The 15,439-nt window shown below is 55.0% G+C and overlaps 2 protein-coding genes across 2 annotated transcripts in view; one reads left to right on the forward strand and one right to left on the reverse strand.

Annotated features, from left to right (window-relative positions):
* Positions 1-505, forward strand: part of Tbcd (tubulin folding cofactor D) — a 164,854-nt gene extending 164,349 nt beyond the window's left edge. The window contains exons 38-39 of the mRNA XM_042696601.1: positions 57-141; positions 313-505. Of these exons, the coding sequence (XP_042552535.1) occupies positions 57-141; positions 313-345 (118 nt within the window). The 3' untranslated portion in view covers positions 346-505. The remainder of the gene's footprint in view (positions 1-56; positions 142-312) is intronic.
* A 1,087-nt stretch (positions 506-1,592) lies between these two features.
* Positions 1,593-15,439, reverse strand: part of B3gntl1 (UDP-GlcNAc:betaGal beta-1,3-N-acetylglucosaminyltransferase like 1) — a 63,386-nt gene continuing 49,539 nt past the window's right edge. The window contains 7 exon segments of the mRNA XM_042696572.1: positions 1,593-1,659; positions 5,489-5,590; positions 8,169-8,243; positions 8,443-8,511; positions 8,584-8,719; positions 13,598-13,677; positions 13,679-13,723. Of these exon segments, the coding sequence (XP_042552506.1) occupies positions 5,510-5,590; positions 8,169-8,243; positions 8,443-8,511; positions 8,584-8,719; positions 13,598-13,677; positions 13,679-13,723 (486 nt within the window). The 3' untranslated portion in view covers positions 1,593-1,659; positions 5,489-5,509.

Raw genomic sequence — 15,439 nt, forward strand, 5'->3', positions numbered from 1 at the left:
GATGCAGCTACCGTGCCGAGGCCCGTGCAGGCTGAGTCCCACACGTCCTCCCTCAGGGATGCCAAGCTGGCCGTGGTGAGGGAGCGGCGGAATCACCTGTGTGACCTCCTCGCTGTGCCCAGACCCCAGCTGGTACCCAAGGTAACGGACCCGTGCCGCTGCCCCGGCTCCGACACCGCGTGTGCCCCTGCCAGGGCCGGGAGGTTCCCAGTCTCCCCCTGCCGTGTGGCTGGGGCCCCGGCTACCCGTTGCCACCCTCCCGGCTCAAGTCCAGGGGGGCAGATCTCCCTGACGCTGCGGTCTCTCTTACAGCATGCTGCTGCTGAGGCTGGTCCTGGGAACTGAGCCCTCAACCTGCTGGCTGTGTTGGCTGCCTTGCACCCTGGAACATGGAGAAAGCCAGTGCCGAACAGCGGCCGCTGCGCTGTGCTCTAGTGACCACAAGGCCTGAGCTGCTTCTGCTGTTCCCACAGATGCATTTCCCATAAAATCATGTGCCCACGCGTGCCTGTCTCGGAGGCTGATGTGTGAGGGGTTGAGACTCAGCGTGGGACGGAGGGACTGCTTTCTGCGGGAGGCTTCTGCCTCAGCTCTGGAGGCTGGGCAGGGCTGGTGCAGGCACTGAGAGATGGGTGTTGTCGGATGGGCAGATGCTGTCACTGGGGCTGTGGGCAGGGTGTGGCTGCCGTCCCGTTTAGGGGGCACTGACAGCCGGGCGAGCAGCCTGACAGCTTTACGGGGTCTGAGTCCCGTGTGTCCTCTTGTGAGGCAGTAGTGACTCCCCTGTTGTTCAGTGCACCGTTTTGGTCCTGAAGACATGTAAGGCTATGCAATGTGGATACTGGGCCTCCAGCTCCTCCTGCTCAGAATGCTGCCGGGGCAGGCCTTGGAGTCAAGGGCAGCTCGTCTTTGGGCAACACAGGTCAGACACAGGGATGGTGGGAGCAGAATTGGAGATGCTACCCACATACGAGCAAGATCACGGAGCTGGGAGCCCAGGACTGAGGCGGGCAGTTTGATACCCAGCCCTCTGCGAAAGCCAAGTGTGTCCAGTCACTTGACCGAGGTGAGCTGGCCAGGCCTGACAAGCGTGGCGCCGTCTGCTGGCTCCCAGGGGCCACCCTCCAGGGCTGGAGTAAGCCACCAGTCAGGCCAGTGGCCTCCGTCCTGGAGTGGGACCCCTGTCCCGAGCCGGGTTTCACATGCTTCGTGGCGGCTGGTAGGTTCCTGTCCCAGGTGAATGACGGGCCGCGTGGCCAGGCACAGCTACGCCACATGTGAGGGTGTGCTGTCCTTTCTGCTAGGACAGAGCAGGTGACTACTGAGGAAAAGAAAGCACAGCCTTCGTTGAAAACAGAAAAACCCTCTCTGCTCCCCAGAGGCCTTTTAAGGCATGGAGCGTGGTCAGTTTGCCACACAAGGCGTCGGCGACACCCTGGCACACTCTGGTGTCACCTGGCAGGCCGCTCCCACCCTCAGCAGCCCCTGGTTCTTGCAGCCGGGTGTCTGAGCCTGTTCCTGGGACGGCAGCCAGGATGGACTTGCATAGCATGGACCGTGGTGGCAACTGACGGTGTCCACACTGATGGCTGCCAGGACAGACAGCGGGTGGCACAGCAGAGCGTCTTCTGGGGAAGTTCTTGACGCGGGGGTAGGAGCCTGTGGCAGAGAAGAAAACAGGCCCGGCCAGAGGTGAGCTGGCCCCAAGTCCACAGAGCAGGAAGGCGACCAGCTAGGAAGGTGGGCATGAGGAGCCAGGGCCACATGGGGGCCTGGAGCTGTGTGGCTGGAGCCGGGCTGGGGCCTGCGTCACACTGACAGCACGAAAGGCGCCAGCCCAAAGCCACTGGGAGACCCACACACGATCGCAATGGACATCAGACGGCCGTACCCCCGTCCAGACTACAGCCACACCACACCACACCTCCCAGACCTCTGCATAGCGCCTGAGCCCACACTCCAGAGGTGGCAAGTCTCCTCGGGGCCTGGGCTCCTCTGTAGAGAACACAAGGACACGGAAGCCACAGCCTCACTCTGCGGATCATTCCAGGCACACAACTACATGTATGTTTTGTTGGGGTTTTTGGTTTTTTTAAAGCAAAGGAGATAGAACTTGGAGCTGGTGGCTCATGTCTGTACTCCTCCTCAGGAGGTGGAGATCTGAGATCACCCAAGCAAGAAAGGACATGAGACTTTCATCCCCAATTAACCACTAAAAAAGCTAGAAGTGGGGCTATGACTGTGGCTCAGTGGTAGAGTGCTTGCCTAGCATGCATGAAGCCCTGAGGTTGATTACTCAGTGCCACATACACAGAAAAACCCAGAAGTGGAACTGTGGCTCATGTGGTAGAGCACTAGCTCAGGGGATTGGGTGCTGGTGGCTCACACCTATAATCCCAGCTCAGGAGGCTCATGGTTCAAAGCCAGCCCAGGCAGGAAAGTCCGTGAGACTCATCTCCAATTAACCACTAGAAAACCAGAGGTGGCGCTGTGGCTCAAGTGGTAGAGCGCTTGCCTTGAACTGAAGAGTTCAGGGACAGCGCCCAAGCCCAGAGTTCAAGCTGCAGGACTGGTGAAAGAAAAAAAAAAAGCTGGAAGTAGAGCTGAAGTGATAGAGCACTAACTTTGAGCAGAACTCAGGGACAGTGTCCAGGCTCTGAGTTCAAGACCCAGGAGTGGTTGCACGTGTGTGCACGCACACACACACACATCCATCAAAGGGGTAGAAATGGTCAGAGATTAGACAATAGCAAAGAGCTCTTAGTAACAGAAAATGAGAGAAGTAATAGAGAAAAAGGTCAGTGTGTAGCTTGGGTACAAGTTACAAGGAACAGCTGGAAACAAGCAAGGCTAGGAGGGGCCTCAGAACAGCGCTCTGCGCAGTTAGGTGTGGCAGTCCCAGTGGGATGACCGCATGGACGCAGAGCTGTGCCAGGGCATGGAGGCCTGAGGGAAGGAGTAAGATGGAGGTTTAGCTGAGAGAAAATGTTAAGCAACTTTGACACACTAACGCATTGGTGAAGGGACAAGCTAAGACTATAATCTTTGGGAGGCTGAAGTTGAGGATCGCGTTTAAAGTGAGCCTAGTGAGACGCAGTGATTGCTACTCTTCTCAACCGTGAGTGTGGTGTCGAATGCCTGTCATTCAGCTGTGTTCATAACGGAAGAAGTTGGGCACGGTGGTGGATCCTGTCCCAGCTGTGACAGGAATAGTAAAGTAGGTGGACTGGGGTCCACGCATGGGTCTAGGCAGAAAGTAACACCACTTCAACACGACAGTTACAAAGAAGGGCTCGGGTAGAGGCCTGCCCAGTAAGCCAAAGCCCTAAGTTCAAGTTCCAGAACCAAAAGCAAGCCCAAGCCCCAGGAGGACCCCAGGCGAAAGCCGCCTGTGTGGGTCCACATGCATATACATTCTGAAGCGCTTCTGGCTGGGTTGGGGTCCGGGCCAGGTCCGGCTCCCCTGAGTGTCCTGGGAAGTCCAGAGCTCCTCAGAATGGCTCGAGAAAGAGGGCAGAATAGTCTTTCAGGAGAACAGGGCTTTTCCACTCATGGTGCCCGCCTGCCCGCCTTTCCTTCCCATGAGGCTTAAACTCAGGGCCTGGGTACTGTCCATGAGCTTTTTCTCTCTACCTCTTTGAACCACAGCTTCACCTCCATTTTTCTGTTGGTTAATTAAAGAGCCTTGGATTTTCCTGCCCAGCTGTCTCTGAACTGTGATCCTCAGATCTCGGCCTCCCAAGTAGCTAGGATGACAGGCGTGAGCCACCGGCGCCCGGCTCATGGTGTTTTCTTAATTCTTTGCATTGTAGCCTGCTTAGCAGCGTCCCGGACACTCAGAAGTATCGTGTTCTGGTGCACACTTGTCCTCAGCTAAAAACCACAGAGGGGAGATCCCGTTAGTCTCACTGACAAGATGCTAAACAAAGAGCAGTAAAGACTGTGAACAAAAAGCATGATCGCTAAATGTGGCCCCTTGGCATGCGGAATTCCTTCCGGTGGACAGACACGGCAGGAAGGCGTCTCATGTCCTTTGTTCTAAGGCGAGAGAATCCAGCCATGGGTGTGGCTAGGTACAGCTGCTGACCTGCCAAGAGCCATCCTGAGCGGGGCTAGTGTGCACTAGAGAAAAGGCCTAACAGACACAGACACCACCGAAGCCTGACAGCAAAAGCGGGGCAACGCCACTGCGAACTTGCAACGGTGGCAGTAAGTGTGTTCGCACACTTGGAACGTCCCCATTAAAGAGCATGATTTCAGGTCCAGGAGTGAGTACTGTGGCGCTCTCTTGTAATCCCAGTGACTTGGAAGGTAGACAGTGGGAAGATGACAAGTTCTGAGACCAGCCTAGGCAAAAAAATGCAAGACTCTACGAGAGAAAAATAAGAAAGCAAAAAGGGCTGGGGCATGGTTCAAGCAGTAGAGCACTTGCTTAGCAAGTATGAAGCCCTGAGTTCAAATCCCAATACTCAAGGGGAAAAAAAAAAGTAAAGGGTAAAGGCTTGCTGGCTCAGAAGTGCACACAAAATGCACCAAGTAAGACAGCAGAGAAAATACACCTTTCGCAGCTGGCAAAACCACATATACAGCCTTCGACGTAGGAGACACCTATTCCACATGTTTGAGAAGCTCAGGCCGTGCTGGTAAAGAGGAGCTGCCTGGATGCGGGGGACGGGGCAGTGTCCTCCCGGACCTGCCACAGCCATGGCGGGCACCGAGGTTGGGCTGGGCAGGGGCACACACCTGGGAGGATCTGTACGAGGAGACTGTGGTTTTAATAAGCAAACAAAGCAGCTGGTACAGTGGAACATTCAGGAGATAGAGACAGGAAGGTCATGGTTCAAGGCCAGCCTGAAACTCAAAAACTAAGCAAGAGACCCAGCTGGTAACGCACTTGTCTAGTGAGCCCAGAGCCCAGCTAGCTCACTGGCCCATGCACATCATGGAAACTACCAAGTTGGAAATGAAGAAAAGCTTGGTCTAATGGATATTTCTAGAACATAGAACTCACATTTTGTAACACAGACTTTTTTTTTTTGGTTGTGGGGCTTGAATTCTGGGCCTGGGCGCTGACCCTCAGCTTTTCAGCTCAAGGCTAGCGTTCTACCACTTGAGCCACAGCGCCACTTCTGGTTTTCTGGTGGTTTATTGTAGATAAGAGTCTCTCAGACTTTCCTGCCTGGGCTGGCTTTGAACCGCAGTCCTTAGACCTCAGCCTCCTGAGTAGCTAGGATGACAGGCGTGAGCCACCGGTGCCTGGTGATAACACAGACTTTTAAAAAGTATAAAAGAACTACAGTGCAAACAGCGCGTGATGCAATGTAGAAGTCTGGTGGAGCACAGCCCGGGCGTCCATCTGAGGGCGCGGAGGGGCTCGGACACTGGACGCATAAAAGAAGGGCTGAGCATGTGGAGCAGGCAGGGAGAGGCCAAGGAAGCAGAAAGACAGCGCTGCTGCTGAGACGCAAGTGGCGGCTCCGAGACCCACCTGGGGTGGCCGCCGCCTGACTCAGCTGAAGTGGAGGAAGTCCCGGCCTTCCTGCAGGTGCAGTGACTTCAGGTTGTCCTCAAACGCACCCCCAGTGAGATCCTGTGGGGGAGATCAAGTTGCTCCCTGGGGCTCCTGCAGGGGCTACAGTGAGGGCTTGGGTTTGGGGTCACCTGTGCCTGTCACGTACACTGAACTTGGCTCCTGTTAATAGGAGACGGGCCAGGGGCGCCGTGTTGCTGCTGATACTAGGTTCTAGCACCGACACTGGCGGGGGCTGGGGATGCCTGGTCTGGCAGCGGCCTCCAAACAAGACCGCTGACAGCCCTACCAGCTGTTTGGGGCTGACCTGCGCTCCTCCCCTATTTCTGGGGCCCCCTTTCCGCTGTCACACCTGTCCCACAGCAGAGCAAGTGCTGTGACCCTGGGGCCCCACACACTCGTCCTATGCATGGCAATTCCAGCAGGTTTAACCAGAGAGGACGTAGCTCTGGAAGGAAGAGCTGAGCAATGGTGGACGGGCGTCCTGGGCCGCCTCCTGGAGGTTGCTGTGCTGGCACGGGCGTCCTGGCCGGACCTGGCCTTGCCCTCCTCGTCACCACTGCTGTCTCCAGTGAACTGTGGCCAGAAACTCTTGGGGGAAAGCTATTCTGTCCACTGGCTCACACCTCACCTCCCCAACCCACCTGCAGAGGACACTGGGCGGGGCACCTTCTTAAACGAGACTGAATGAAATGGCAGCCACCACATGGAGGCATCTGTGAGACTCAAAGCCAAGACGGAGTAGCATCCAGAGGGGCAGAGAACTTTCCAGAAGACAGTCTAGTAGACAAGGAGAGCCTGACTCGGAGTCACACACAGAGGTGGGAGGGGGTGGGAGTGAGCTGAGGGTCCGGCCTGTGGCCCCCCAGGGAGGAGCTTCTGCCGAGGGCATCGCTGTTAAACACCTGACACTCCCGCAGCAGGCACTTCCTCTCGGGAGGGGGAGCAGGCCTGGTCCCTGACAATGATGTGACCTAAGTGAGATGTGCTGAACGATGAGCCTGACACCACTTCCCACTGTGTGATCAGGGAGGTGGATGTGCCCTGTGCTGTGATGACCGCCAAAAGCCAGCCTGCGAAGGTGGGGTGCTGTGTCTCCCTGCCGCATGGGCCCCTTCCCCGGCAGCGCTGCTCAGTGAGCCCTCTGCCCCTGGATGACACCGCGACCCAGAACAGCAGGGGCCGGGGGCTCACACACGGCTTGGGGGTTCATGTCCCTGGGCTCTAACAAAACTATCTACAAAACAGGCGGAGGGCCAGACCTCAGCTGCGGGCCACGTTCTGCACTGTTATGGTTCACAATAAACCAATTTAAAAGAGAGAGGCCAGGCGCTGGTGGCTCACGCCTATAATCCTAGCTACTCAGGAGACTGAGATCTGAAAATCTCGGTTCAAAGCCAGCCCGGGCAGGAAAGTCCGTGAGACTCATCTCCAATAAAACCGGAAGTGGTGCTGTGGCTCAAGCGCTAGAGCTCTCGGCCTTGAGCTGAAGAGCACAGGGACAGCGCCCAGGCCCAGAGTTCAAGCCCCATGACTGACAAAAAAGAAAAAAAGAAAGAATGCAGCCAGGCACCATGGCTCATGCCTGTCATCCTGGCTACTCAGGAGGCTGAGCTCTGAGGATCACGGTTCAAAGCCAGCCCGGGCAGGAAAGTCCGTGAGACTCATCTCCAATAAAACCGGAAGTGGAGCTGTGGCTCAAGCGGTAAAGCGCTCGCCTTGAGCTGAAGAGCGCAGGAACAGCGCCCAGGCCCAGAGTTCAAGCCCCATGACCGAAAAGGAAAAAGAGAGAGAAAGAATTCTAGAATAAGGAAGATCAGCCTGCTGCCACGGTACGGCTCTCAGTGAATCACGATGCTGACTCATGAGGTACAGGACTGGTCCAGACCAGAGTCCATGACAGACCTTGTGACCTGGCCAGCATAGAGTGGTGATGTTCCTTATCAGAAAAGCAGTTTCTCAGTAGGTGAAGTTGGGACAATTTGATGTCCAAATGGAAGGGGAAAATTTTGGCTCCAATGCAAAAAACATTTTGCATTAACAAACGAGGTTAGGTGTGGAAAAGAACTTCCTACATAGGACACTAAAATGACATTATAAAAGCAGCAGCTGCTGCACTAGAGACACATCTGCATGTAATCCTAGCTATTCAGGAGGCTGAGAGGGGAGAATCAGGCAGGAGAGTCCATCAGACTCTATTTCCAAGTAGCCACCTAAAAGGTAGGAAGTAGAGCTGAGGCTTAATTGGTAAAGTGCTAGCATAGGCCCTTAGTTCAAGCCCTGAACTGGAACAAAAAGAAATCTGTGAAGAGCAGAGTACCCAGGGAAGCTGTGTCTGCCACACCTGACCTACTTGTGGACCTGTGTGCAGAGCAGACTAACAACTACACGTGAGAGCAGGATCAGGAGCCGACAGCAACCGCCTGTGGCCAGAGGCGTGCTGCCGCTATGTCAAGGAGCCCAGGCCCTGGTGACCAGGACCCCCGGGAGCCTGGGGGCCTGCCCAGGCAGCAACAGCTGGGCGGTATGTCCCACGTCCATAGCTGAGCAGCTGGAGCCGTGCCCCAGGCACAGAGTCAGGGAGGAAGACGCCCCAAGCCTGCCATCCAGGAGCCCGGCAGCCGTATCCAACACTCACCAGCTTCACACAGATGACAAAGGGTGGCCGTGCATCCCGGAAGTGCAGGATGGGGATCTGAGGCTTGGGCCTTTCCTGGAGGGAAGATGTGCCAGCCAGGGTCACTCAGGCGCCTCATGATAGAGGGTCCCTGAAGCACTCAAGGTGGAGGACGGGGGTCTTGAGCAATCTTACAGAACAACTGGTGGTGGGCTGACAGGACACCCAGCCCTGTGAGTCACACACACGAGTCTCCCACAGCACTGAACCCTCCAGGAGTGGTGAGCCCACACACCTGTGCCTCCTCGTAGCAGTAGAAGCCCTTCTGGATCTTGTTCTTGTCCACGTCACAGAAGGCAGCCACCTGGGTGAGCAAGGCCAGCAGCTCCAGGGCCTGTTCTGTGCTGCCGGGGAGGGCGGGGAAGGACAGGCTCACCTTGCGCTGGTTGGCAGCAGTCAGACTGCGGTACAGCCTGCGTCCCTGCTTGCCTGCATTCCAGATGGTGAAGGAGGCCCAGCGAGGTAGGGCCTGCTCCTCCAGGAAGTGGACACGGTGAGTCCAGATGGTCGTCCTGCAACAGAGAAAGGACAGCTGGTGCCAGCCAGGCCTTCTAGGGTCAGGGCTGCCTCTTGGACCTGGGGACACACAGAGGTACGATTCATGCCTACTACTGAGGCTCACCTGGCTGGTGTGGGGTGGACGTCAGACCTGACACAATGTCGGGCTCCCTGACAAAGCCAGTCACCAGAAGCCTCCTGGTGAGCCCCATGCAAAGAGTGAAGCCCCAGGGAGCTGGGCGGGGGTTCTCCACACGGAACGCCCGCTCTGTCCTGAAGGAGGGCCTCCCTCCCCACGCTGCGCCCTGTGCACAGTGGCTCCAGTGCGTGTCTCCTCTCTACCTGATGTGATCAGGTACACAGGAAAGGCCCAGCATCTCTGTCATGGTGAATCACAAGCTTAAGAAGGATCGGTGTGCCGTTGGTCAAACCCAGTCCAGTTTCCCAGAGAAGTCCCTGTGTGAGGGAGGGGCCATACCCTACCCCACCACTCGAAGTCACATTTCACACCCATCTCAGGGTCCCTGCCCAAAATAAGCTATGATCCCCCTAGGGCCACTTCAGAGATGTCTCCTTCCTTGAAACATGTCTGTTTGCCTGGGATAGGCAATCTCCCCCTGACCCTGTCCCCTCTCCCCAGCAGGGCCATGAGCATGGCTCCCTGGACAGGCCTCCTTCCCATGTCCTGGGGCCCCTCCAGCCTTCTGACCCAGTGCGAAGCCAGCCCCTTCCGGCCCTGTTCACAGCGCTAGTCCCTGGCTGGTGTCACGCATGCCCTTGGGGTGTGCCACACTGTACCCATGCAGGGCCCTGGACATGCTCCTGTGCTGATCCTTGTACTCACATCAGGCACTGGCACGCAGAGTTAGGGCTGTGCTGGGCTGCAGGCACAGTGCAGGGAGGCGACAGCGTGCTAAGCTGGGCTGTGGCTCTCGCATCTCACTTCTGGGAGAACTGGACATGCAGGACACACTTTAGTCCCTATAAAATACCCTCTGCACAGCCATGTGTGCACAGCTTCCACTTACCAGGGAGGTGGGACCTTTCACAGGTAAGACAGCCTGAGCCTCACAGTTCAGGTCTAATGGGTGAAATCTTTCACAAGGAAAGAATCAGCTCCCAACAAGAAAGGGCCACCCTTTTATGCTGTATTGGGGGTCCAGCCTAGGATTGCCCATTTGCTAAGCAAGTGCTATACCACTTGAGCCACACCCAGGGCCAAGGACACCTTTCCTGCAGAGGTGGTTCTAGAGGTACCCAGTGTGAGGAATAAAAGGCAGCTGGGTGGTCAACGGCAAGCAGATAGCCAGAGGGTGCACTGGCGCCCCAGACCCTGCGTCAGCCAGGAGCACAGGACATGCATGTCTGTGGCTGGGCTCTGATAGGAAGGGTGAGGGCTCCAGGCAAAGCAGGGCCTGTGGGACCCTCACACAAATGCCTTATATGTGCATGTGCGCTGTGCACATGTGCAGCGGCGTGTTTAGTGTGACACATGTACATGCACATGTGTGCTATGCATGCATTGCAGCATATGTATGTGCAGGTGTGTGCAGGTGTGTGCGCATCTGTGCAAGAGTAGCTCTGACACTCAGATGATCTGTTTCTGACCTATCCACACGGAGCAGAGTCCCTTAGTTATCCCTGTGGAGGGAAAATCCTGATTTAATCTTGCTCTACTCTGCCAATAAAGACCATGTGGTGGGTTGTGGTCGAAAGGTGGAGGAAGGCAGGTCACAGAGACCTGCCCCGATGGCTGCGATGCCTGGGAGCCTGTGTGGTGCTGGGAGCCTGTGTGGTGCTGGGGCCGCCCACTCGCCCCTGATGGCTGCGATGCCTGGGAGCCTGTGTGGTGCTGGGAGCCTGTGTGGTGCTGGGGCCGCCCACTCGCCCCTGATGGCTGTGATGCCTGGGAGCCTGTGTGGTGCTGGGCAGCCTGTGTGGTGCTGGGGCCACCCACTCGCCTCTGATGGCTGCGATGCCTGGGAGCCTGTGTGGTGCTGGGCAGCCTGTGTGGTGCTGGGGCCGCCCACTCGCCCACACGCTCGCTGGGCCTACCCCCTTCACACGCTTGCCCTGCTGAGCACCACTACACGAAGGAGAGATTTGGAAACAGTCAGGGTGAACAAATCTTCATATTGGCAAGAACCTATCTGTGTCTCATGCTCATCTCAGAAACTCTGTTTGCCTTTCTCTTCCTGCTAAGTCTTAGGGGAAGAAGCAGCCAAGGGCAGCAGCCAGAGGCTGTCAGCATTATCAGAACAGCATTGTGGACATGTCACTGTACAGAGCATACGTCTCAGAGGGTCCTAGGAGCGTGGGCAGCTTGTCTGGGTACACAGGCTCCACAACCAGCTCCAAGGGTTCAGAATATACAATCTGCCTTAATATACAAAGGAAGTGTTGTAGAGTCCAGGCTGTTTATGAAGAGGAGGAAATACTGCTGCAGATCTGGACGCCAAGGCCCAAGGCACTGGCAGGCTAGTGGATGGGGAAGGGCCGAAGCTGTTCCGAGTCCGCCCTCGGATGAGTAGCAATCCTTCCGGGTGGCATGGGGTGAGGGCTGCACATCTCAAAGGCGGTGCCAGAGGAGCTGGCTTACAGAGAGGCAAGCACATGGTGAAGCGTGCTGTCTGGTGAGACCCAAGGGCCGCACCAGTGTCTAGTGGTGTCTGGCTCAGGAGTTCACAAACAGGGGCAGTGTTTAATTTTCCAGAAGTTATTCTTTCATGTCTTGGTGTATGTTCAGTATCTCCTACAAAAATGCTAAATGATGCAAATACAGGTCATTCTCAATTTAAAACAAAAAGGCAGACTAAGAGTCACCACCAGAGGACTTCTGACAAGATTTGCACAGATGTAACTATTTTAAGTTTGAAGTTACAGATTTTTTAAATTTTTATTTTTTGTCAGTCGTGGGGGCTGAACTCTCGGCCTGGGCACTGTCCCTCAGCTCTTCAGGTCAAGGCTAGCACCCTACCACTTGAGCAACAGTGCCACTTCCAGCTTTTTTCTGCTTATGTGGTGCTGAGGAATCGAACCCAGGGCCCTGAGGCAAGCGCTCTATCACTGAGCCAATTTCCCAGCCCAAGTTACAGCTTTTTGGAGGTGTAACAGACTGAGAAAGTTCTCTCCTATTTCTAGTTTTCTGAATTAAAAATACCACAAATGGATATTAAATCTTGTCATATGCTTTTTCTGTATCTACTGAGTTGATCTTGTGATTTTTCTTTTATTCTGCTCAAGCAGTAAACTGTAATGCTTGATTTTGCCTGTTAAACCAGACTTGTGTTCCTGCTGCGTTACCTTCCCCTCTGTGCTCCTGGACCTGACCCTCTGGTATTCTGAGTTACGTTTGCATCAGAGGCGTTAGTCTGTAACTCATCCTCCTATTATGTCCTTGTACATTTTGACATCAGACTTGTGACATCATTAAGCAGTAAGCTGGCTTCCCTTCTAACACCTGGTAAATCTCACTTCTCATTTCCTGGAAGCATTTGCTTAAGATTGGAGCCACAATGTTGTTATACTTTGGTAGAAGACATCAGTAATGCCACATGATCCAACTCTTCTTTTTAAAAAGTTAATTTACTAACTTAATTATTTAAAAAATATTAGTGATATCAGCAATAATTGTCCCTTTTTCATGCTCAATAATGGCAAATTTGTGGTTTTTAAAAATCAGTCTTGCTAAAAGTTTATCAATCTTATTTTTCAAATAACCAACTCTTTTTTTTTTTCTTGGTCGTGGGGCTTGAACTCAGTGCCTGAGTGTGGTCCCTGAGCTCTCTTGCTCAAGGCTAGTGCTCTACCACTTTGAACCACAGTGTCATTTCTAGTCTTCTGGTGGTTAATTAAAGGTAAGAGTCTCTCAGACTTTGGTGCCCAGACTGGCTTTGAATTTCTATCCTCAGATCTCAGCCTCCTGAGATTAGCTAGGATTACAGGTGTGAGCCACAGTTGCCCGGCTTCAAATAACCAACTCTTGATTTTTTTCTTCTCCTGTTTTCCAGTCCCTATTTGATTCTCTCTTCTTCCTGCTGAACACCTTCCTAACTGTATAGGTCCCGTCAGCACATGTCAAATCTAGGGTAATTCTCAGCAAGCTAGTGTTCTAGGGCAGCTGCACCAAATTCAGGCTTAACGAAGGGTGGCAGGCACATCTGAGTCTTCCTGTACACAACACAATTATAACCTTCAAGTTGCGGCCCTGTTGTAGATGTCAAGACACCAGGGAGATGGCTCTTACTCAGGGAGTCCCATCCTGGACAGGAGTGGGGTCAGCATGAGCCAGCTCCTCATAGTCAGGGGACACCCCAAGGCCAGCCTACAGCACCATGAGGCCAGCACCTGACAGCCAGTAGCTTCCTGTCACACACACAACCGTGAGACACCTCCCCTACCCCACACAGAGTTGCCCTCCCCTTCGCCTTCCCCTGGAGTGATGCCCTGGGCACATGCTAGGCCAGAAATGGGACTGGCACATGGCGGAGAGCAAGGGGGGCTGGCTGGACTCCCTGGCCCACTGGAGATAGGTCCCCACGCCCTGCCAGGATGCCTCTAGCGGAGGATGCGGTTCAGTCGCAGCCTGTGACACCCAGACCAAGGCATGAGTGTCCAGGGCTTGTGAGTAGAGTCTCTGAGGTCCAACCATGGCTCCCACCACCGCCCAACGAAGGCCTGTGCCCCCATGAGGCCGGCTCACCTCGTGTGGCCATGGCTCCACCTCACACAGCCAGGGCAGGGCCGGTCTTTCAGACCCTGCACTTCCTCCAAGGACTGTCATGACCTCTACACCCCAACACTGCCTCCTTGAGGGGACACTGGCTGCCTACCAGACCAGGTCTATGGCAGCCTCCCCAGAGAGCTTCTAGAACCAGGCGTGACCGACTTACTCAAGGACAGAGTGTGTGGCTGCACACAGGTGGTAGCGGTAGAGGAGCAGGCTGTGGTCCACCCGGAAGACGCCACCCCCCCTTCCTGAGGTGCTCGTAGAAGAACAGCAGGTCCTCCGGCACACCCTGCAGGAGCCAAAGGAGAGCGCACTCACCAGCTGCACCAGCCCACCCCAGCTATCAGCAAGGGACAGAAGGATGCTCTTGTTGCCAAGAAACTAGCTTTGAGCCAGGTGTGGTCCCAAATACTCAAGAGGCCAAGGTGGAAGATATTTGCTTGAGCTGACACGTTTAGGGCCAGCCTGGTAACATAGTGAGAACCTATCTCAAAAAAAGAAAAGAGCTGGGTGCGGTGCTCACGCTGTCACCCCAGCTACTCAGGAGGCTGAGAGCTGAGGACCACAGTTCAAAGCCAGCCCGGGCAGCAAAGTCCTTGATCTCCAATAAACCACTCAAAAACCGGAAGTGGTGCTGTGGCTCAAGCAGTAGAGTGCTCACCTTGAGCTGAAGAGCTGAGGGACAGCGCCCAGGCCCAGAGTTCAACGCTCCCCCCCCCCCCCCCCCCCCGCCGCCGCTGGACCAAAAAACAAAGAAAAGATGCAACAGGAAAACAATTTTGGAGGATCAAAAGTGATGTGGCAATGCAGGGTCAAAAAGAGATGAGCAATTGACTTTCTCCCTAAGACAGGCCAGAGAAGATGTGGGACAGAGGAGAGACAGGTGGGTCTATATCTTAATTCTGCCCTAACGGACACTCTGTGGGACACAGAAGCTCTTAGGACAAACACTGCATGCTAACCACAGACACATCTCAAGAGGAGGAAGGCAGCCTCAGCCACCATGTCCTGAGCACCAGCAGCTCAAGCACTGAGAGAAGAGGAGAGGCCAAGCTGAATGACTGGGAAGCCCTGGCAAGATGCCGAGGACACTTGTGGTGAGAATCCAGAGGCATGGTCCCTGAGACAGAAGGAAACACAAGTCAGGTCGCAGCTCTCCAGGAGTCCTGGACCCAGGCAGGGGTCCAGGATGGGCTGCATTTCATCAGAGTGGCAGAAGGGGCGATGTTGAGCCAGGAACTGGAAAACTGTCCAGAATGACAGTGAAACTTAAACAGGAACTAAGTAAGCATCCTGGGTTAAAACCTACCTCTTCCCCTACAAAAACAACAGCCCCAAGCTATGTCACAGACGGCCCCTCCCCAAGTTCTGACCTAAACCACACCCTAACCACCAGCTGAGGGTTTGGGGGAGGGAGGGCTCACGAATCAGAAATCCAATACCTATGCACAAAACTGCCCCCCAAGGAAGAGAGCAGGAATAAAAAGGGCTTGAAGAAGGTAGGCTGGTATGTGGCCAGTAAGGTTCATGACAGGTTCTGCGTGGGGCTGGAATATTCCTGGGCCTCATAACTGCTGGTGGCAAGGCTAGCGGCCAGCATGGTTCCTGTGACTCACCGCAGAGCTCGCGTGTGTGGCCCAGGACTCCCCCTTCCCACAGGTAGGCAAAGACACCCAGGCCCCTGACGGGAGCAGGGCTCCTCTAGAGACAGCCAGAGTGGATCCCAGACAGGAATAGGGCTCCTAGCTCCTGCGTCCCTAGAGACAGCAAGAAGATCCCCAACCAGAATAGGACTTCTTAGACCAGATACTCTACATTCCCCAACCAGCTCACCGGGGATGAGATAAGCTGGGTTTGAGGCCAGGTGCTTCCCCCGAGCAGGTGTAGATCAGGGGGTATACACAGCCCCATGGAGGTGAGTCTCTGAGCCGTGGCTTAGGAAGCAATAGGTGTACATCGCATGAGAGGACAGGGGACACTAAGGGGCCAGGTGAAGGGTCTGAGT

Source organism: Dipodomys spectabilis, unplaced genomic scaffold (genome assembly GCF_019054845.1).
Source record: "Dipodomys spectabilis isolate Male_0828 unplaced genomic scaffold, ASM1905484v1 ptg000208l, whole genome shotgun sequence".
Taxonomy (NCBI): domain Eukaryota; kingdom Metazoa; phylum Chordata; class Mammalia; order Rodentia; family Heteromyidae; genus Dipodomys; species Dipodomys spectabilis.